This window comes from Cajanus cajan, chromosome 10, assembly GCF_000230855.2.
Source record: "Cajanus cajan strain Asha chromosome 10, NIPB_CcT2T_4, whole genome shotgun sequence".
NCBI classification, from domain to species: Eukaryota; Viridiplantae; Streptophyta; class Magnoliopsida; order Fabales; family Fabaceae; genus Cajanus; species Cajanus cajan.
Window position 1 is genome coordinate 48,935,945 of NC_138526.1, and position 24,206 is coordinate 48,960,150.

Sequence of the window (24,206 nt, forward strand, 5' to 3'; positions counted from 1 at the left end):
TTTTGATCCATTTATTAATTTGTTGAGAGTTTTCTTAACTTTTAAAATTAAGTAATTTTGGTCCATTTATTAATCTATTGAAAATACAATATTGACTCTTAAAAATATCAACGTTTTTTTTATTCATTATAAAGAGTATTTTTTATTGAATAAAAAACAATATTTTGTAAAAATTTGACAAATACAAAATATGTGAATGTTAACATGTCACTTGAGGAACATTTGATAGGGGAGAAGTTTTTTCATATTTAAGAATCATGATTTTTGTGAATTACAAATCGAGAAATTATGATTATTGAGAATAACTAAAATATGTTTGTTTAGAATGAAAGATTTTGGAAATATTCATACATGATTCTTGAGAATTAAAGATTTTCATGTTTGGTTATAATAACATATTCCTAAGTTTATAAATATTTTTTTACAAAAATATATTTTATTAAAATAAATTCATTGTATATATTTATCTACGCAAATCTTATTAAAATTATTAAATTTTTTAAAAATAATTTAAATGCAGAATTCAAAAAAAAAAAGAAAAAAAATACTACATTATAATTTAGAAAAATAAAATATATCATTTTATCTCATTCAAATAAAAAAGTATTAATAAATATCAGTAAAATATAAAAATAAAATAAAATATAATAATATTATTAAAATTAACAAAGTCAAAGAATAATGAAATATAAGAGAAAGAGAAATAGAAATATGAGAAAGAGAAAGTAAGAAAGAGAAATAAAAGAAAAAGAAAGATATTTTTGTTTTAAAAGACATATTGTAGTCTTTTTATCTATATAAAACTTTCTTCTTAATTCAAGAAAGTTAGATTCTCATCCTCCAATAGGAATGTTTTTATGGAAAAGCAGAATAAAAATGATTGCTATAAAAAACTAAAATTTTCATTAAAAGATTTTTAAGAATGTAAAAATATTTCCTATGTCAAATACTCCCTTAATGTTGCATGAAGAATATATAATTTAGAAAAAGATAATTATTTTATTGTATTTAGACAAATAAAAATTCATTTCCACTACAATCAATTATACATTGATTATTAAAATAACTTTTTTTATAATTTTTTAAACAGATTTTTAATCATTTAATTATATAAAATTTACAATTTTAATCTAAGTATTAATCTCATTAGAATATTAATTATTACATTTATAGACTTTTTTTAAATATATCAAAAAAAATTATTTATTTAAATAACCTGGGTCCAAGATTATTTACACAAATAACCTATTTTTGAGGCTCAGGTGAGAAATAAGTTACTGGGTAACCGATTTCTCAAAGGAATTTTTATATTTTTTTTCAAAAAGTGAATAATTATTTTTTTATTTTACAAAATCTGAAAAAAAAAGCCCAAAAAATGAAAGAAAAAAAAAACCAACCTAGTAACCGATTTTGGATTTTGAAAATAGGACCAGGTTATTTAAATAAATAAAAAAAAACCATATATTTTAAATAAAAAAAAAGTCTACATTTATATATATATATATATATATATATATATATATATATATATATATATATATAAATAAGTGAAGTTCTATAGAAGAAACTAGCTCGCAGCACCGCAAGTTGGGGCTTCCTCTTCTCTCTTCTCCGCAAATGCAATTCCCCGAACTCGTATTTTCTCTGTCTTCACTTTTTTTTTAATTTTATTTAAATTTTAAACCGTCTGGATTCATTATGATAGTGGCAAAAGTAGTAAGTCTGGTAAGTATTTATTATCTGTGTATCCCTTCAGATATACACATGATTTGCACCAACAATTGTTTTGAAGAATCGAAGGGCAACTTCTGTGACTGAGTGCGACCAAAGTCACAGCCACTAAATTTGATGGATTCTGAAACTTCGTAAGTTTTTAATTCCCCTATTTGTGGCACTTGTACTATGACAATTCACAATGTTTAACTATCTATCACACTTTGCTTTTATCTTTATATCAATTATTTAATTAATTAATTGCCCTATTGAAGGGATTAGGGGCTTTAATTATCTTCCAAATACCTACCCTTCATTTTCTTCCTTTCCAAATAGAGTGTACGCTGAAATAGGATATTCTTACATTCCCTTGTAAGAATAAAGAATGAGTCCATTTTGAAATGCTTCATCTCATTCAAACTTTTGCCCATTTTGTACTCAAAACATAATTGCATCATTGACTATTATCTAAGTAGTGTGTGAATGATGAAAGTTATGTCATAACTTAGGACGAATTTCAGTCGAGTTATTTTCCGTAGGTCGTAAATTCAAAGGGCAGTCTTCCTTTCATTTAGATGTTCATCATGTTGATCTTTTTTGGGTAATTATTAATTAATTAATTAATGCTTCCAAGATGCTGCGAAAGAGACATCTCAAAATTTGTGTACTCGTATCGGCCTCGTGTCTCTTTATGAGTATCACCGGTGCATTATTTAAACAAATATGGAAGTCAAGGGAGATAGCTTATCTCTTTTTATTAGTACTATTTTCTCTTTTAAGAAGCCAGTCCTTCTCAAAGATTCCGCTTGTACGAGGTTCCTTTTATGGTATCAAATAAATTTTTTTTATATCAAGGAGTAGGGCACGAATTACATCAAAAACGTATCAAGAAGAAGGAAATGCAGCAATGGAAACTTCAGAACCAATTACAATAATATAATACTTTAATGAAACAACAAACTTTTGAATCAGCAGTAATACATGACACAGTATTCATAACAAGACTCTTCAGTGTAGACCCTACATTATTAACGAAGTCTTAATATTAAACTGCAATAATTCATGGCATAAATTTATTGAAACAATTTAAGTTGGTTTAGTTAGATTAATAGCCTTTTGCAGGAGGCGGTGGTGGGCTATAGAGGAAGGGAGAAAGATGTGGAAACTTGCTGCCATGAGGAGGTGGGGGTGGAGACTTGTACACATATGGAGGAGGTGGTGAAGGAGATGGAGGTGGAGGAGACTTATAGACATAAGGAGGAGGTGGTGATGGAGATGGTGGTGGAGGAGATTTGTAGACGTATGGAGGAGGTGGTGATGGAGATGGTGGTGGAGGAGATTTGTAGACATATGGAGGAGGTGGCGAAGGGGATGGAGGTGGAGGAGACTTGTAGACATAAGGAGGAGGTGGTGATGGAGATGGTGGTGGAGGAGATTTGTAGACATATGGAGGAGGTGGTGAAGGAGATGGAGGTGGGGGAGACTTATAAACATATGGCGGAGGAGGTGAAGGGGATGGAGGTGGAGGTGGAGGCGACTTGTAGACATAAGGAGGAGGTGGTGATGGAGATGGTGGTGGAGGAGATTTGTAGACGTATGGAGGAGGTGGCGAAGGGGATGGAGGTGGAGGAGACTTGTAGACATAAGGAGGAGGTGGTGATGGAGATGGTGGTGGAGGAGATTTGTAGACATATGGAGGAGGTGGTGAAGGAGATGGAGGTGGGGGAGACTTATAAACATATGGCGGAGGAGGTGAAGGGGATGGAGGTGGAGGCGACTTGTAGACATAAGGAGGAGGTGGTGATGGAGATGGTGGTGGAGGAGATTTGTAGACGTATGGAGGAGGTGGCGAAGGGGATGGAGGTGGAGGAGACTTGTAGACATAAGGAGGAGGTGGTGATGGAGATGGTGGTGGGGGAGATTTGTAGACATATGGAGGAGGTGGTGAAGGAGATGGAGGTGGGGGAGACTTATAAACATATGGCGGAGGAGGCGAAGGGGATGGAGGTGGAGGTGACTTATAGACATAAGGAGGAGGTGGTGATGGAGATGGTGGTGGAGGAGATTTGTGGATGTATGGAGGAGGTGGTGATGGAGATGGTGGTGGAGGAGATTTGTAGACATATGGTGGAGTTGGTGAAGGAGATGGAGGTGGGGGAGACTTATAAACATATGGTGGAGGAGGTGAGGGAGATGGAGGTGGAGGCGACTTATAGACATAAGGAGGGGGTGGTGATGGAGATGGTGGTGGAGGAGATTTGTAGACATATGGAGGAGGTGGTGAAGGAGATAGAGGTGGAGGAGACTTGTAAACATACGGTGGAGGAGGTGAAGGTGATGGAGGTGGAGGAGACTTATAGACATATGGTGGAGGAGGTGAGGGGGATGGTGGTGGAGGAGATTTGTAAATATAAGGAGGTGGTGATGGAGATGGTGGTGGAGGAGATTTGTAGACATATGGAGGTGGTGGTGAAGGTGAGGGAGGTGGAGGAGATTTGTGGACATATGGAGGAGGTGGTGAAGGAGATGGAGGTGGAGGAGACTTGTAAACATAAGGAGGAGGAGGTGAGGGAGATGGTGGTGGAGGAGATTTGTAAACATAAGGAGGGGGTGGTGATGGGGATGGTGGTGGAGGAGATTTGTAAATATAAGGAGGAGGTGGTGATGGAGATGGTGGTGGAGGAGATTTGTAGACATATGGAGGAGGTGGTGAAGGTGAGGGAGGTGGAGGAGACTTATAGACATATGGTGGAGGAGGTGAGGGGGATGGAGTTGGAGGAGACTTGTAGATATAAGGAGGGGGTGGAGATGGAGATGGTGGTGGAGGAGATTTGTAAACATATGGAGGAGGTGGTGAAGGTGATGGAGGTGGAGGAGACTTATAGACATATGGTGGAGGTGGTGCGGGGGATGGAGGTGGAGGAGACTTGTAGACATACGGAGGGGGTGGAGATGGAGATGGTGGTGGAGGAGACTTGTAAATATATGGAGGTGGTGGTGACTTATAGAAATAAGGTGGAGGTGGAGATTTGTATGGATATGGAAATGGAGGTGATTTGTGATGGTGGGGTGGGTGTATTACAGGCTTTGGAGGTAATTTAGGATGGTGGTGGGGTGGGACATGCTTCGGTTGATGGTGATCGGTTGGCTGGAATGCATAGTAAGGTTTATCATCATCACCGGCGACATTGATAGCAATTAGGCAAAAAGCAAATGCATAGATGAGTGGAGGCCAATGCCTCGGCCCCGCTGAAGTTCCCATCTTCTGTCAGTGTGCAGCACCAGTCGTTGTTTAGATGACCTATGCACTATGCTTGCTTTGCAATGTATGCATCGTAACCCTTTATATAGTGTTAGCCTTCAGTTATGGTTGATAATATTTATTTGTTAAATGCTTCGACAGTCTGGACTAACGATTTAAATTATACATGCTGCACGTTATCCTTTTTGTTCAAAGCTTTATATCATGAAATTGTGGTCCTCTATTAAGTGAATTCATATTTCTTACGATATGGATTGGTAACAAAGTCAAGGAAAGGGGTTGGTAATGACATGGTTAGATGTAAGTACTAGTTAAATTGGATCCAATTTTGGAGAAACACGTTAAAGAAACCAGCTATGATTATTTCCATTAATTTTTAGAGAACCGGTGATTATAATGGAGCATTTCAAAAGTACTACCAAACATCATATTGAAGTCAAATGTCAAGGTGTCGGTGAAAACAAAAACCTACCAGACATCCCTATCAATAGGCTAATTTACATTCTCGAGTCATCACAATGACCATATTTAAAATTATCACCAAGATAATGTGGCGTAAATAATTTTATTTTGACTCGTATAATTGCTGCAAGTATTTCCAGGCTACATTAACATTTTTTGTCTGTTCTTATTAACATATGTTTTTCTCATCTGCACAAGTTTGTTCTTATGAGCCTTTGATCAGTTACCTATGTGAATTTTCAAGAGTTCAACTGTTGATGTAATATTATTGTTACTCCAGTGCCATGGTGCTTAGTTGACTAATATTTCTTTACGTAGTGATTGCATTACACACTTAAAATATGTTTTGTTTAGACATATTGAAGGGGCTGCTGCTGTTGTTACTTTGCAATCATCGTGTTGTTTAGACTTTAAGCTTCAGGGGCATGTTTTGTAAATATATGATGATCCATCCGTTACATTTTGATAGTCATTTAATTGCAGAGATCAACGCAATTTGCTCCACTTAATGCTCTTACTGATTTATTATGTCCTTGCAATCGAACAGGGAATACTATTGTTTATAATTATAACCTTCCTTTATGTGAACAAAATTTTAAAACCTTCCTTTATTTCCTCTTGTTTCCCTTTTCTCATCTCCATCAAAGTTGACCAAAAATGCTAGAAAGAACCGATGAGAAATGCAGAAGAATGCCTATATCAGAAATAATACCTAGTTTTGAAATTAGATGTATTAAAAATTATGAGTGAGGTTTATTAAATAAAGGGCAAGACTGATACAACTGATTTTTAACAGATTTTAACTTGATGTAATAATGTGTTGGTTAACATTTATATGATAAGAAAATTTGATGCACAACCAGGGAAGAGTTCCTTCTACAATTATGTATCATAATTAAAGTTTTAATCTATGTTATTTTCTTCTTGACCCTGTTAATTATTCCCTTGATTATAATATTACTCACGAGTCACGACATATACCCTGTCATTTAGTATTTCTATTTTAAATTCCCTCATCAAAATAGTCTTTTTAATGACTTTCAACGCATTATCATACACACACAACACAAGCTTCGTAACAGTGCAAGTTTTGCGGATAGAACGTCTATTGGTTTGACATGGTATTGATACAGGTAATCTCCGCTATCTCATTGGCTAAAAGAGAATTGCATCATATTGCAGGTGAGTTATGTATAAGTTACTGTCATATATAATTGTTTAGTGGGGAGGCACATTCAGATGCAACTTTGACTTCAAAATTATATTTGCTTGGCAGTGTGGGAAAGAAATACTATTCGGAATTTAGTGGGAAGCCATCAATAATCTTCCCTCACCACAGGTTCTCCTCAATCTTAATGTATCTTAAGTATCATGATAATAGATAACAGTAATAATAATATCTCTAAAATGCATCCCTAAGATATAAGAACTAATTTTAACCATTTTATTTTAGGTAGATGGTTAAGTTAATATTATCTTAATTAATTTTAATAGTAGTATCATATAATCTATAAACTGTTACACTTATATGGAGTTTATCAACTTCTATATTTTCTTTAGAGAGTAATAAGTTTCATGTATTCAATTTTATACGAATAGTAAATTAATTTTATTTAAATCATTTTTAATTCAAATCTTTATACTACATAAGATGTAGATTTGTTCATCGTACACACGTAAAATTTCACTCATATTTTTTTGTATTCCCCCCTATTAAATATGTTGCAAATATTTTATTAGGAAATAACAAATATTGGTCAATTTAATTCCTAAAACTACCTTGGTCAGTTATTTTATTTTTGTAATTTCAGGGATTGAAAATGCATTGTTTTAAAAAAAATGTCAAGAACTACACAGTTATATTTTTATTTTTGTAATTAAATTGATTGATGCTCTTAATTTCATAGTATTATTTTATTTTTATTTTTTTAATAAGTTTTCATGAAGAAATACAAAGAATATAATTTTTATATGATGGTGAAAAATTGAAGTAGTATGTATACGATTTTAAGTTTAAACGTATTATTGTTATTATAATTCTGGATTAAAAATGTATGATTCTTATATAAACTAATGTAATGCATAAATACATTTAAGATAGAGTTAAAATTGATGGAAATTAAGAGATTGATTTATAAAAAAAATATATATATAATAATAACAAGAAATGCTAAAATTTAAATGAGAAGTTGAACCCTCTTGACAAAAAAATAAAAATAAATAGAACAAACAATGTGTCAAAGTTACAATGCTTTTAACTTTTATGCACATTAAAAGTTGGTTTTATTAACTTTTTAACACTTAAGACTGATTTAAATAATTAAAAATCAACTATTTTTATTAGAAGAAAAAGCAGTTATTATATTTTGATATTTTTAATGTAATAAGTTCTTTCTTTTATAATGAATTTTTTTATAATTTAATTGCTTGATATCAGATGTTATAATTAAGAATAAAATATAAGTGTAATACTTTTTTTTTATTTTTTTTGTAATGATAAGTTTAATATTTTTATCCATATAAATTACAATGACAGTAATAAGATTTAATTCTAAGATTTTACACTACTCAAATATTTTATCACTATGTTGGTAAATTTAATTATTTAAATATTATTTATAATATTCTTCAGGTAAAATCAAAGTTTTATCTTGATAATATCCACAATAAAAATTTAACATAAAAGTTCGAGCATTGCTATAAAAACAAAACTATAATTTGATTAAAAAAATATTGCATCTTATAGATGAATGCAAGAATCAAGATGTTGGAGGAGGAAGGTTAAAGGCTCTTTCGTCTAACACGTTCTCACAACTTATTGATAAATTTGTTTACATTCCATAAAAGGATAGAAGATCGAGGTGTCATCCTAAAAGGTCAACGACTTGAAATGAAAAAAAAAAAAAAAAAAAAAAAAAAAAAAAAAAAAAAAGATCCCCCAAACAGTTGTTCAAATAATTAAAGCCAACAAACTTCATGGCAGCAGGTAAGTGATGTAAGAACCATCAATTTTTCTCATATCAAAGGTTACCAAATTTATGAGTTTCACATATTATTTAATAATCCTCTTATGATAATTTTAATGATTTTCAATAAATTTTAACTATTAAAAGAATTATATTTAAAAGAGTATATTTTTAATATTTTTCATTTAAAAAAAAAAAAAAAAAACGAGTGAGAATGTCAACATATTCGAGTATTCAAAATTCCTTTCAATTCATACTTTTTTAAATCAAAGTAATTCCTTTTTTGTAGCAGTAAACTTGTATTTTAAAATCACGAGTTTATTTTCCTTTTCATTTAATCAAATAAGTATAGAGAATTTAATATTTTTTCTCAATTTCGTTCATTGTGATTATGGAGGGGAGGGGAAGAACTGGTTCAACGTTAACAACTTTATGTAATAAGATGTAATTAATTTTTTTAAAAAAATAGTTATTATGTATAATTATTATGAAATACCTTTTAAACCCTTATTTCGAGCCAATAAAAATTGACTAAATTGCCACTTTTGGTGGGAAGAGAGGAGGAGGAACTAGTCCAACGTTAACAGTTTATATTATAAGGAGTACATTAAATTAGATTTTAAAGAATTTTAAAATATTTTTTTATTATAAAAAAGTCTTCAAGTATTCAATCAATTTTTTTTAAGATTTAAATTTTTTTGTCCTTCAAATTTAAGATAAATTTATTTTTAAGCTTTCAAATTTAAAATTGATTATTTTAGTCTTTATAATTTTAAAAAATCTTATTTTGATTCTTATACTCAAATTTTATCAAAGAATTTGTCAAATATTGTGGCATAAAATATATCTAATGATATATTTGTTAATAAAAATATCACATTAAACCCAGTTGATGATGTATAATTGTTTTAATTTGTCACTTTTAAATATGTTATTAGTAATCTGAGAGACTAAAATAATAATTTTTAAAAATTACAAGACTAAAAATAATAATTTTAAATTTGAAGGATCAAAAATAAATTTACCGTAAATTTGAGAACTAAAAATGTATGTAGGCCTTTTTTAACATAAAAAAGTCATGTATTATTCAATTAAGATAATCAAGATTTTTTAAAAAGTACATTAGAGTCGGGTGATATTAAATTAAGACAATTAAGATTTTTTAGGAGTACATCAAAATCTGATAGTATTCTATTAAAAAAATCACTTAAAAAAATCTATTAATATTAAAAAACAAAGAGATTTCATCAGACTATTTTAAAGAATGAATTTTGTAAGAAATTTTAGTAGAATTTACATTTAACTCACTCATCTAATAATCTCACAAAAACTTTTGAGATTTTGCATAATTTATTATTTTGTTCTATTTCTCTTTTTTTCTTGCCTTGCTTCTCTCTCCTTCTCCTTTCTTGCTTTCTCTCTTCTATTTTCTTTCATATCTTAGCTTGTCTTTTATCTATTTTCTCTTTACCTCTCTATTTCATATTCTTTCTCTTTCTATTCATCTCTATCATTTATTTCTTCTTCTTATCTCTATTTTTTCTCCTATTTTTTTTTAACTATCAATATTTTTTATTCATTTTTATTTGTCATGATGTATAGTTTATTAATATTTTTTTTAATGATTAAATATTTAAAATTATTTTTGAATTATTAAATATTAGCTATTGCTAAAATTTTAAATTATTAATGTACGTTTAACAAATGTTTGTTTTTAATAAAATTTAATATTGAAATGTCAAATTTTTAAATAAATATTAAAAATATATTTTGACAATTCTACTTGTTAATTAATATCGTAAATTTGAATATATTCAAATTCAATATCATGAATGAAAAAATATAAATGTATAAAAAATTATATATAGAAAAATGTTACTTAAGAAAACATGAAACAATAATCAATTATTTATTAAAAGGTTGAAAAAGATTATTGATCTTATTCAAACCTTATCATGTATTTTATTTTATTTTATTAATTGTATTATTTTTAGAAAAAATCATATTGTTCTTTGAAGTCTCATAAAATCCTTTTAGTCTTACAAAATTTTAAGATGTAAATCTACTAACATTTATATTACAAATTTTTGATTAAAAATTTATTTTAAAAAAATCTTAAAACTTATTACATTTTACAAAAAATTTTAAAAAAATCTTAAAATTCATTAAGTTCCTACTCCAGACTATTTTGTGCTAAAATTGTCTTGTGAAATTTGAATCCAATATATCCACTAAAATAAGAAAACATGTAATTAATTTTATCTTTTAATTGGGTATTATATATAATTGTTATGAAATGTCTCTTAAACCCATATTTGAGTCAATAAAAATTTACAAAAGTGTCATTTTTTGGGGGAGAACTCATGTTAACAACTATATAATAAGATGTTAATTGAAGATATTTTAAAAAGTAAGAAAGAAAAATATACATTCTCAAAATTTTTAACAATAGAAACAAAACAAAAAAAATACAGTGTGTCTAGATAGAAAAATTAAATTAATTCTTTTGAAGAATTTCAAATATCTTGTATGAAATGTTTTGTTTGAATAGAGAATTTAAAAAAAATTAAAATCTAAACATTTGTGAAAAAAAAAAAATTTACCTCCACCTTCTCTCTTTCAAAGTTAGCCTGAAAAAATATCAATAGTTTTTCTAATTATTGTATATTTGAAATTATTTTTAAAATTGTACAATATTTTTTAATTCTCCCAAAAAAATAAGATGGAGATAGAAAAAAAAAAACAGAAATTACAATTTTAAATTCTTCCAAAAAAATAAGAATTTGAAAAAAAAAATTCTATCTCCATCTTTCCTCTTTCAAAGTTGACATAAAAAATATCAATATTTTTTTTTAATTATTGAATATTTAAAATCATTAAATATTTAAAAATTGACTAATATTTAGTTTTATAAAATTAAATCTTAAAATCTTAATATATATTTGTTTAAAATCAATTCTATCCATGGTAAAAATCAAATTTTTCTATCAAAATTAAGAATTTAAAATTAAATTTTTTGAATTGATTTGTCCAAACAAAAGATTTAGATAATGATAAAAATTGAAATCATAAATTCAAATTTCTTAGAATCTCTAAAATTCCTCGTCCAAAAAAAAATCACACTTTTAATTCTTTTTAGAAACTATAAAATGTCTTATGAAAATGATCTAGAATTTTTTAAAAATTATCTTATAATAAGGATCAAATAAGTATCAATCAACCATTAAATGTAATTAATTTTCTTTTAATTGATCGTTATGTATAATTATTATGAATTGTCTTTTAAAAGCCAATAAAAATTGTCTAAGGAGGTGTATTGAATTAGGATTTTAAAGAAATTTTTTTAGTTGAAAAAAGTCTAGTGGATTTTAAAAGACTTTGCAAGATTTTCATGACTTTTAACATTTTGTAAGATTTTATAAGACTTTCAATCAGGATTTTAATGGACTCTACAAGACTTTTAAGTTAAGATTTTAATGGATTCTGCGGGACTTTGTAAACTTTGCAGAATTTCGTAGATTTTTTACATAGAATAAGAGTTCAAGATTTTTTTTTCATACATTCAAATTTAAAAAGAGACAAATATAAAAAAACAACAATGTCTAATAAATAATAATAATAATAATAATAATAATAAATCTCTGTAATATCATATCCTTCTAAATAGCATTCACTCACATATCCATAGTTATACTAGTTCTATAAGCATTAACATCTTTTCGCTCTTGCTCCTGAGTTTTAATAATAGGCTCAAAATTATGATTTTCATTAACTGGTAATGTTGAAAATGAAGGTTCATCCACCACTCTAATTGAAAATTCATTAGAATGATACTCTTTACGAAGAAAGTTATGTGGTGCTACACATACTAAAAATTATTCTAAACATTTCAAATTTCTTATAATTTGTGATTTAAAATATTTTATTTATAAATTTATAAATGATTAAAAAAATAGTGGGACAAGTAGAAATTTATAAACATCAACTATGAAAAATAATATATGAAATTTGTTACAAGTACAAAATAATTTTTTAATTTTTTAATTATTTTCAATTATTCACTCGTGAAGAAATATTTTTAATATTGAATTCTAGGATACTGGAATGTCTTATGTTAATTTTTTTTAAATATAAAAAATCCTAATTTTACAATATAAAAATAAAAAAAATAAAATTCATAGTAAAAAAGAAATAAAATAATTGTTGAGTCATAAAAGGGGAAGGATAATAGTAACAATTTTAAGAGAGGGAAAAAGATCACAATTTTTATGCTAAGAGGGTTCTTTCCCTAACTAAGATTCATTCTTATCTCATTTTACTCACAGAAACCCTAACTTAAATTCATCTTATATATATATATATATATATATATATATATATATATATATATATATTGTTCTAATAGATCTAAATTGATTACAAGGTCTTGAAGATTTACAGTTGATTATAGAGATCATGATATCTATTTTAGCTTTCACCTTTCTCTTTTCTTGATGCGTGTTATAAAAAAAATTACTACTTAAAAGTTGAAATTTCACGCGTTTTCTATGTTATATAACTGAGGAACAGTTTCAACTAATAGAGCAAGTTAATTAAAGAGAACAGAGAGAAAAATAGAGCAAGTCAATGACACTATCATTTACGTATGGAAATTTCACCAAAAAAGGGAATGGAACAGGAACAGTGGTACAATATTATATATGAGCAGTAGTGCAGTATTATTAGCAAGAGAAAAAAATGGAAATTTAATGAGCATCGAAAAAAAAAATGAAAAACTCACTTGAAAATTCTTGAAGCACTTGAAAAGTCACTTCTCACAATCTTCCAAAATTTGATGGGTTTGGATGAGATTGTTTTATAAATTTGGTATTTATAGATACTACTAAAAAGTCCTTCAAAATCTTTCTAATATAATAATTCTTTAAAATCCCTATATTTTTGAATATCAATAGATTGTTTTTAAGTTGTAAAAAATTTCAAATAAATATCAATGAATTTTAATGGACTCTTTAAAAAATCTTGAAAATCCAGATTGAATACCACTTGATTGTTTTTAAGTGACATAAAATCCTGATCGAATACCAACGAACTATTTTACTAATTTTTTTTTTTTAAATCTTATGAAATCTTAAACCAATACACCTCCCTAAATTTAATTTTGGGGGCGAGGGAGGAGAGAAACTGAAGTTATATAAAAGGATAAGATAAAATTATCTGTTAATTGGCCATTATGTATAATCATGATGAAATGTCTTTCAAACACTTATTTTGAACCAATAAAAGTTTACTAAATTGTCACTTTTTAGGAGAGGGAAGGGAGAGGAACTGCTGTAACGTTAACAATTTTATATAATATGATTAATTTTGTCTTTTAATTGACCGTTATTTATAATTATTATGAAATGTCTTTTAAACTTTTATTTTGAGTCAATAAAAATTGACTAAATTGTCACATTTTGGGCTGTGGGAGGGGAGGAACTATCCAATGTTAACGAGATAAGATGTAATTAATTTTGTCTTTGAATTGATCATTATGTATGATTATTATGAAATGTCTTTTAAATTTTATATAATAAGATTAATTTTGTCTTTTAATTGGCTATGAAATAACTTTTAAACCTTTATTTTGAGCCAAAAAAAATTAACTAAATTGTCACATTTGGAAGAGGAGAGGGGAGGATCTATTCAACATTAACAACTTTATATAATAAGATAAGATGTGATTAATTTTGTCTTTTAATTGATCATTATGTATAATTATTATGAAATGTCTTTTAAACCTTTATTTTGAGCCAATAAAAATTAATTAAATTGTCACATTCGGAAAAGAGGAGAGGGCAGGACCTGGTCCAACATTAATAACTTTATATAATACATAAGATGTAATTAATTTTGTCTTTTAATTGGCCATTATGTATAATTATTATGTAATGTCTTTTAAATTTTTATTTTGAGCAACCAATAGGTTAGCTTAGTGGTTGGGTAGGGAGAGGTTAGGATAGTTATATAGAAGCATGAGGACCTAGGTTCAATCCTCATTGCAATCATCTTTGAGTCAATAAAAATTTACTAAATTGTCACTTTTTGGAGGAGGAATTGTTTCAACTGTAACAGCTTTATATAATGAGATGTCAATTAGAGAGTTTAAGAAGTAAAGAATAAAAAAAATAACATAATTTCTCATAATCTTTAATAAGGGTAAAGTAAACATCGAAAAAATAATTTAATATTTTTTAGAAATCATAAGATAACTTATAAGAAGACCAAAAATAATACTTTTAAACTACTTCTTATAACAAGGATCGGAGAGAGTATCAATCAACCATTAAATGTAATTAATTGTCTTTTAATTAGCCATTATGTATAATTGTTTTGAATTATCTTTTAAACCCTTATTTTGAGCCACTCAAAATTGACTAAATTGTCACTTTTTGAAAGAGGAGAGCATATAATTAGATAAGATGTATTTAATTGTCTTTTAATTGGCCATTATATATAATTATTGTGAATTGTCTTTTAAACCCTTATTTTAAGCCAATAAAAATGGACTAAATTATCACTTTTGGAGAGGAAAGGAACTGTTTCATTGTTAACAACTTTATATGATTAACAACTTCATATAATTAGATAAGATGTAATTAATTTTGTCTTTTAATTGGCCATTATGTATAACTATTATGAAATGTCTTTTAAATTCTTATTTTAAGCCAATAAAAATTTACTAAATTGTCACTTACTTTTGGGGGGAGAGGAGGGAGAGATTGTGTTAACAATCTCATATAATAAGATTAATTTTGTCTTTTAATTGACCATTATTTATAATTATTATGAAATGTCTTTTAAATTCTTATGCTGAGTCAATAAAAATTGACTAAATTGTTACTTTTTGGTAGAAGGAAGGGGAGGAATTGTTTTAACGTTAACAATTTTATATAATAATTTTATATAATAAGATAAGATATAATTAATTTTGTCTTTTAATTAGCCATTAAATATAATTATAATGAAATGTCTTCTAAACCATTATTTTGAGCTAATAAAAATTTACTAAATTGTCTCTTTTTGGAGGAAGGGAGTGAGGAGGTAATGTAAACAACTTTATATAATAAGATATCAATGGGAGAAAATTTAGTAAGTGAGAGAAAAATTCACACATTCTCACAATTTTTAACGTGACAAACAAAGAAAAAATAATTTAATACTTTCAAAAATCTATACGATCAAAGGGAGTATCAATCAACCATTAAATGTAATTAATTTTCTTTTAATTGACCATTTCGTATAATTATTATGAAATGTTTTTTAAATCCTTATTTTGAACTACTAAAAATTGACTAAATTATCTTTTGGCGGAGGGTAGAGGAGTTGGTGCTCCAATGTTAACAACTTTATCTAATACTAATAATGAAAAAAGGACTCGTGAAAAAAAAATTAAATAAGTTGATAGTTACTAATTTTTAAAAAGTAGTTACTGTTTTGTATATGTATTTTTTTTTCTATTTTATCCTTAGATATATTGGTGAAATAAAAAGTAGAATATAAATATAGGAGTATAATTGTTTTTGAAAAAGTGGATGAAAAAAAAGATATTTTCTTTATATATTGTTATAGATAAGATGTAGTTAATTTTGTCTTTTAATTAGTCATTATGTGTTATTATTATGAAATATCTTTTAAATCCTTATTTTGAAGAAATAAAAATGGACTAAATTGTCACAATTTGGGGGAGGGTAGGGGGAGGAATTGCTCAAACGTTAACAACTTTTAATAACAAGATGTATAATTATTATGAAGTGCCTTTTAAACTTTTATTCTATGCCAATAAAAATTGAATAAATTGTCACTTTTGGAGAAGTTGAAGGGGAAGAACTAATCTAACGTTAACAACATACATAATAATAAGAAGTAATTAATTTTATCTTTTAATTAGCTATTATCTATAATTATTTCGAAATGTCTTTTAAACCTTTAGTTTGAGCTAATAAAAATTGACTGAATTGTCATTTAAGGAGAGGAGAAAGAGGGAGGAACTTCTTCAAAACATTAACAGCTTTAAATTAATTTATTATTAATAAAAAAAGTTAACTAAATCTCCTCGCAAATAGTATAAAAAAAAAGTTTTAGTGAGTTTTGGAGAGATGGGAGTTGAAACTTTTAGAGAGAAAGGAGTTGTTATAGAACTTCTTTTTTTATATAATTAATTAATAGATTATTATGAAAGTATTAAATGAAAAAAAAGCTATTTTTAATATAAAAAATTATATTCTTAACATACCAAAAAAATAGAAAAAGGATGTAGCAAATAAAGCATTATGCGTTTTGGATTGTTCTTTTAAAATTTGCGTACAACCCTGGCGACGGCTTCCATTTCATAGTCAAAACCAACTTCACCGTCGTCTAACTAGAAAAATCGAAACAAAATGAATTATAAAGAGATAGCTAAACTCAAGGAAAAACTGAATCATATGCAATGCAGGTTACTTCTCTTCACTCGAAGATGATGATTTGTGTTTTGACTCGTCGGCTAACACCTCCGTGTAACACATCGGGCAAGCCTGAAGAAAAACAACACCAAAGAAAAAATAAGACAAGTATTTCAGCAAGCACTGTAAGTATTTGATGAATTCATCATAAATTAATAGGAATCAACTAAACTGATTTGGATCCTAAAAAATATGCTAGTGAGAAAATTAAATTAGGTCTCATACATTCATGATTTGTCATTATGCTTGTAGTTATAAAATTTGCAACACTTGTACTTTTATTTCATCAATGCTTTAACAAATTCTAAACTTCAGAAAGTGTATTATGTATGCATTCAGAGGATCTGATTCCTAAATAACTTGCCTTGTTGATGCTAAGCCATTTGTTCCCACAGCTAGCATGATAGACATGTTTACATGGTAAAGTAATCCTCTTCTCCCCTCTTTTATATTCCATCTGGCAAATTACGCATCTAAACAGGAAGAAGAGTCAGAATAACACATTACGGAGGAGACAAAATCCAAATACTTGCTCTTCTACCAAGAAGACAATAGAGAGACAAGGCGCCTCTAGTTGCAACTCTAAGCATGCAACTGGCTGTACGTCATAGTATTTGTAGATTGTAGTATAATCTCCACATGCACGTAATTTTGGGATTATTAAACCCTGTCATGGCCAAGGGAAGCCATACCGCCACATTCAGACAGACAGCTTCAGATTTTAGGATCATGAATGACCCGTTAATATATTCATTCATTGCCATATCATTTATAAATTCACAAGAATCCATTTCTCTATGTAAGAAACTGTTACATGTTCCGGGATTAACAAGGTCCTAGATTAAATAATTTTCACATGATACGGAATTGAGCTTTATTAATTATTTTTTATAAATTGAAAAATTGTTATCACTTTGAGTCGGTCAAATACTTGTTCGAAACTTTGAGTCAGTCACCTAGTTGACTATTGGTTTTGATATCACTGTTGGGCACTTGAGATTCACACACACATCTTCATATTAATATGATATTGTCCACTTTTGGCCTAAATTCTCATTATTTTGTTTTTGGTCATCTCTCAAAAAATTTTATACCAATTAGAGATTATGTTTTTTATAAACTTTAATTTATTCTCATGATCTAGTGATGTGAGACTTTATTTGTATCTTAACATAGACTTTAGGCTTAAACTTTTATGGTTTTGCTTTTGATCATCTCCTAAAAGGCCTCATAAGAATGGAGATTATGTGTGTTTTTATAAACTTTAATTTTTTCTCATGATTCAATAATGTGGGACTTTGTATTCCAACATAAAAATTTATAAAACTGATTTATGTTATGTAGAAATTAGCCTAGGCTAGACAACGTAGAAGTTCAACAGAGCCAAGAAGACATAATTCTGATTAAAATTAGCCCAATGAAAAACTTGCATACAGGAATTTCTTATCCCTTATTATATATTTGGTTCTAAATAAATAAATAGAGCTAATAAAGAACTTGAAAAGCAGCAGCAAACGATTTTGAATGCAATAGAAATGAAACAATTGCATTTGAAAAAACTAAAACAAAGTCTAGAAACAGAAATATTACCTCTCGTCCCGTGACTTCTTCCTGAAGAAGAACCAGCCACACTTGTACTTCTTAACTGGAAGCAATGAGATCTGTTCTTGGGAGAGACCGCGGCTCTGAGTTCCAACTGACTCACCTAATTCAAGTAGTTCCTACAAAAAAAATGATATCAATGTGGGGAAAAGATAAAGGAATAAAACCAAGTCAAAGAAGTCTATACTTCCAACTTTTATCTATTGCTATTCATCGAGATGGTTCGCATAACAGGGAATTTAGATCGCATCATTGGTAACAACAACCAAGCCTTTTTCCACTAGGTGGCCCAAACATTAGCAAGTAGCAACGAATTTAACAAAAAAAAAAAAAACACTATCCAACTATTTCTACAATAACTAATATGAAAAAGATATCAATAAGAAAAAGTACTTACAAATTCCCAACCACTGAATGAACTATAATGAATGAGGACAGGAAGGAATTTGAAGACTTCAAGACTATGAAGTGTTCGTAAATGATCAGAATGCAGAAACACCCGCACATATCAGACAACTTGGAATCCCATCAACCCGTATATTATGATAATTCAACTTTGATGGTCGGCCCTTTAGTTTTCTGTTACAATGGCAAGTGTCTCAGACACTCATCCATTGGTTTTGAACCCTTAATAACTTCCAAAACTTTATTTTTATAGCGGAAGTTAAGTGTTGTCGATATCATGCTTCTTTGCTTGTTTATAATTTATAAAAAGGTATAAAGATTTTACAGCGGCTTCCTTTCTTGTAACTGTAATGGGTGACAAGAGGTCTAATTGCCTAATGAATCCCACAACTATCAACTGTGCAACTAATCTAAGCAATTGTTAAAACCATAATAAAAAATTATAAAAAAATATCTATTATAACTACCTTTATACAACATTTTAACAAAAATGTTTCTTTGTTAACGTTTTTTTCTTCTTAGAATTGATGCAATAGTAATGGATATAACATAATGGATTGTGCGGGAAGAAAGGAAGAAGAAAGGCTTGTGCTGGAGCAATGCAGAAGACAGACACCAAAGGAAAAAGTTGACGGTATTTCTCATAATCAAACAGTTGTAAGACTTACAATTATATACATCTTGAAAATTGACTGTATACTTTTCAAAAATCAAACATAAGATAGTTGCACGTTAGGAAAGAAATATGTGGGCTACAAAAGGAAGGCTCTCAGTCCAACCTCATAGGTCATGTTGTCAGGATCAATATTGTCTTCCCAAAGGACCTGAAAGTTTTTTTTTTAAAATAAATGGGTTAGCTCATCTTAATTAATCGGTGATTGTGCTAAAGGCAAAGGTACGACTTCGATGTTGAATGAATTGCCGTTTAATTATTTATTGCACCATGAATTTAATGAAATACCTGATAATTATTGGAATTATGATGATGTCTTCGTGGACCTGAAAGAAAAGAGACAGAATTGCTTATATTTTGAGCATACAATTTATATATAGGTACCGAATTACAGATCTGCAAAAGGGGATTTGGATGGATAATATATTTGAGGAAAACTATCCTCTGATGAAACTCGATAACATACATTCAATAGAACTGTCTCGTGTGGCATTGTTTACTTCTTCTTCTCTTTCTATACGTACTGTGGCCATTTCTTCATTGATTGTTGGTGAGTTTTCCGAAGGCCTTCTATACTCACCCGTCAATGGTTCATGATGGTTCACCTCATAACCATGACTGTCCCGATGGTACGAGGTACTCTCTGTTTCAGATAGCCCAGATTTGTAGAAGCTTGTAGTTGAAGGGCATGAACTCTCCTGTATATGTGTATATATTTATGAAACATATTTTACTTGAAACTTCCAATTAAGCTCCACTCATAGGAAAAGAAAATCATGCTTTTTTGCATATAAACACTTCAAAAGACATTTATTGTATATTTGATAATTATGATTCGAGAAGTTCTTCTCTGTCTAGTGTATATCAAACTAAGCAGCCTCATCCCAATAGACCTATATAGAGGAAACAATAAAAAGGGTACAAAGTTTTCTATCAATATCTCAAACAGAACCTAAATAAGATCCCTCAAGGTAGCTCAGCACGTGAGGCGCCAGAAAAAATGACGTTAACATGTTCGTGTGTTAAACCTTCAACATATTTAATAAATCTTCCTGCTGTACTATAGGGACTGCTGATGTTATTGTAATCGACTTATCGACCTCCATGTGTGGATTCCAACTCATCGTGAATTCTATCTGCCAGACAAGTAATCTGCAGAGTGAATTCTCAGAAAATAGTGAATCTGCAGAGTGAATTCATAGATTCAACAATGCAAGAAATGATCAGGCTTTGTTCCTAACTATTGTTAACCTGGATGTTTGGACGCAAGAAATGATTAGGCTTTTCTAGTTGCAATTACGAAAGCCCAAATCATTGTCCTAATTGCAATATTTAGGAAAGCCAATTATCACAGCAAATTATGGAAACAAATCACAATCCATGTGATTGATGATCTCGACAATAAAGGTTAATAAGATATAATCATAATTTACCTTGTTAATAAACAATGATAATCATTGCTTACAGACACGTTATTGTTATAGATTTTTTAGTATTTAAAGTATTTCGCTTTCTAATGGAACCCCAATGTATCTCTACAAGCTTTACTCCAATGGAATGAGTATAAGACTAATTTTCAGTTTGAAACTTAGTTCCACTTGAAACTCTTCGTCCCTCCCTAAGGATGTATTATGCGGAAATCAAATAAAGTTCCTCCCTCTCCCAGACTCGGCGTGTGTTTTTAACTGATTCAGTACATGATTATTATTATTGGTAATGGTATATAAACCAACGAATATTTTCTGCATTCATTGCATTCTAAAACGGAGGAACAAAGCTTGCAATTGCATGAAGCATTTTCATGGTGAACTGAATGAAGTGGGAAAAAAATCGCGTAAAAGAAAAAGTGAAATATTCGATCTCCGGCGAAGAAACGAGAATTGAATGACGTGTACCTGGTTAGTTGAAGGGAAGCAGAGAATCGCATCAGTTACATTGATTGTAGTAGCATAAGGGATCAACAGAAGAAAGAGTTGTGATGGGTGAAGATAAAGAATGAGAGGATTGGGAGGAGATAAATAGAACAAGATTGGATGGAAGGAATACGAAGAAACGGACCTTGATCGATTTTGGTGCCGAGACAAACATGAAACTGAATCAATCAATCACTTTCTAACTGCCTCTCTTCACTCTGCTTTCTCCACCTTTACGCACTTCTTGCATAGATCATGATCACCTGCATCGCACCTCTTCTCTAACCGTTACACCTTTTTTTTCCTTTTTTTTTAATGGCTAAAATACTTTTTCAATTCATTTACTCTACTTTTATTTTTTAGTCTCTATATTTTAAAAATAAATATTTTTAATTTTTTATATTTATCTTTTTAATCATTTTAACCTTTGTTGTTAATTTTTTTTTAACATTATATGCTTTATAAATTTGATATATGAATAATGATACAGAATAATAATTTAGTATGGTCATTCAAATACGTGTGAAATTTTATGAATTATAAACAAATTTTTAATTTCAGAGAAAGTAAATTACAAAAATATAAAAAGATGAAGAATCTAATTACAAATTTTGTTAGTTTAGAAACCTAATTAAAAAAAATTTGATTCAGATAGCCAATTATGTATTAAACCTTATTTCTAATATGTTAACTTAGCTAAACACAGTAAACACTTACTGTGTGCTGTTGCTTATTTATTTCTAAGACGGACATTGAATTGGGTTCTGTGGCCATCAAAGAATACAAGACACTCTTCCTCCAAAAGAAGTCGCATGTCTGGTACATGAACTCGATATTACAGACTAAGTTAGAATAAGTTAATATACGTGCTTAACTATAATGATTAAAAAATCATTATCTTAATTATAAGAATTAGGAAAGCCTGATAACTATAACAAGTTATAAAAATAAGTCACTATAAATATGGTTAGAAGATATAAAAAATAAAAATGAAGGTACAGTTTTTTTTTTTCCAGCAAAATTGAATTTAAGGGGCTATTTTCGCGTGTTTAGAAAGTGAATCCTTTCAGATATATAAATGATAAATTTTGTTGAAGAGAGCCAAGAGACTCGCCAAAAACGAAACTGATTCAAGTTGGGAATCATGCAGGTACATTTGGTGTATTCTTTAACTTTCGTATCAAGTGACAAGTGGATTTTTTCTTTTTTAAAATGAAATAAAACAACAACGACCTATAGACAGACATGAAAATACATCATTTCAGAGTTTAAAACTATAATCCTCCTAAAGCAAACACTATCTTCTTTTGCTGGTTAGCATTTTCCTTATCAAAATTCCTTCACCATAAATATAAATACCTGATACTTTTGCTAAACTTATATTCTTTTAGTTTTTTTTTTCTTTGGTAGCGTATATTCTTCAAGTTTACCACTTCACTCATTCTTTATTATCTTTTCTCTGTCGACATTATTATGTTCAATAATTAAGTAGCATTATTGTTGAGAAATTAATTCTTTTAGGATATCATTTAGAATTGAAATATATTATATTTATTTTAGATATTTATTTCTTTTTTTAAGATTATAATGTAAGTTTAATAAATAAATACTTTTGAGATGAGAAGAATCACCTGACTTGTAGTGGGGTCATCGCCTTAAATGAGAGAGGAGGTCATATGAATTAAGGTTTTTAAATTTCGTCAGAAAACTTGTGAATGATGGTTTTCAAGTATCGCCAAAAAACTTGTGAGAAAGAAGTTTCCAAGTTTTCCCATAAAACTTATGAGGAAGAGGTTTTCAATTTTAACCCACAAAACTTGAAGAGAAGATTTTCAAGATATATGTAACACATTTTGAAATAAATAATAAATATCCTTGTGGACGTAAGCATGAGGAGCTGAACCACGTTAAATAAATTTGTGTAATCTTTTCTTATTTCTTTTATGGTATTATTTTAATATGTTTCTCATCATCATTATTGTGCGTAAAAGAAAAGAAGTTTTTTTTGTTCCCAACAGTGGTATCAGAGCTCATGATTCGTGGAGTCTGGTGATGGTGACCTGTCACTTGAGTATTGAATATTGACATACAACGATTCCAATACCCAAGAAATGGAGACAAGAAATATTGCATAGTAAAAGTATGATTGAAAATGATTGTGACAAGCATCCATGGCAACAAGGTTAAATTTGAAAATTTTAATTGAGGGAGGAATTATTGAGAAAACAATTCAAATTTTCAAATTCAAATCTTTGAGATATTATTTAGATTTTAAAAGATATTGATTCTTCTAGGATATTGTTTAGAATTGAAATATATTGTATTTATTTTAGAGATTTGTTTCTTCTTATAAGATTGTAATGTAAGGTCAATAAATAGAGACTCTTGGGATGAGAAGAATCACCCGACCTGTAGCGGGGTCACCACCTTAAATGAGAAAGGAGGTCATATGAAGAAGGGTTTCCAAGTTTTGCCAGAAAACTTGTGAATGATGGTTTTCAAGTTTTGCTAGAAAACTTATGAGGAAGAGATTTTCAAGTTTCACCCATAAAACTTGTGAGAAAGGGGTTTTTAAGTTTAACCCACAAAACTTGAAGGAGAGATTTTCAAGATATATGTAACACATTTTAAAATAAATAATGAACATCCTTATGAGGAGTTGAACCACGTTAAATAAATTTACGTAACCTTTTCTTATTTCTTTTATAATAATATTTTAATATATTT

At 29.0% G+C, this 24,206-nt stretch overlaps 2 protein-coding genes across 7 annotated transcripts; one reads left to right on the top strand and one right to left on the bottom strand.

The window, feature by feature from the left end:
* Positions 1-1,549: 1,549 nt before the first annotated feature.
* LOC109805563 (uncharacterized) lies at positions 1,550-17,746 on the top strand. 6 transcript variants are annotated; one of them, XR_014430000.1, is made up of 7 exons: positions 1,550-1,635; positions 1,757-1,865; positions 2,836-5,039; positions 6,571-6,619; positions 6,714-6,776; positions 8,184-8,432; positions 16,880-17,746. XR_014430000.1 is itself a non-coding variant. In XM_083065067.1 (3 exons), exon 3 carries the CDS (start codon positions 2,920-2,922, stop codon positions 4,813-4,815), a length of 1,896 nt encoding a protein of 631 aa, XP_082921193.1. In that variant the 5' UTR covers positions 1,550-1,635; positions 1,757-1,865; positions 2,836-2,919; the 3' UTR covers positions 4,816-5,207. The 6 variants fall into 6 exon arrangements, 1 of the variants encoding a protein (XP_082921193.1); XR_014429999.1 differs by having other exon boundaries at positions 8,184-8,423; XR_014429998.1 differs by lacking the exon at positions 8,184-8,432 and having other exon boundaries at positions 16,880-17,011; positions 17,368-17,746.
* LOC109805660 (E3 ubiquitin-protein ligase BIG BROTHER) lies at positions 16,700-23,130 on the bottom strand. The gene is made up of 8 exons (XM_083064906.1): positions 23,111-23,130; positions 21,462-21,624; positions 20,033-20,264; positions 19,855-19,892; positions 19,673-19,717; positions 18,477-18,607; positions 17,251-17,359; positions 16,700-16,958 (listed from the first exon to the last, which is right to left on the bottom strand). The coding sequence occupies exons 1-8, from the start codon at positions 23,128-23,130 to the stop codon at positions 16,881-16,883; spliced, it is 816 nt and encodes a 271-aa protein (XP_082921032.1). The 3' UTR covers positions 16,700-16,880.
* Positions 23,131-24,206: the final 1,076 nt, after the last annotated feature.

Coding starts and splice junctions, on each gene's coding strand:
- LOC109805563 (XM_083065067.1), top strand. CDS start 2,920: ATGGAGGAGGTGGTGAAGGAGATGGAGGTGGAGGAGACTTATAGACAT.
- LOC109805660 (XM_083064906.1), bottom strand. CDS start 23,130: ATGACCCCACTACAAGTCAG. Junction 21,625..23,110: donor ATGACCCCACTACAAGTCAG/GTGATTCTTCTC, acceptor AAATCGATCAAG/GTCCGTTTCTTCGTATTCCT. Junction 18,608..19,672: donor CTGACAACATGACCTATGAG/GTTGGACTGAGA, acceptor TTTTTTTTGTAG/GAACTACTTGAATTAGGTGA.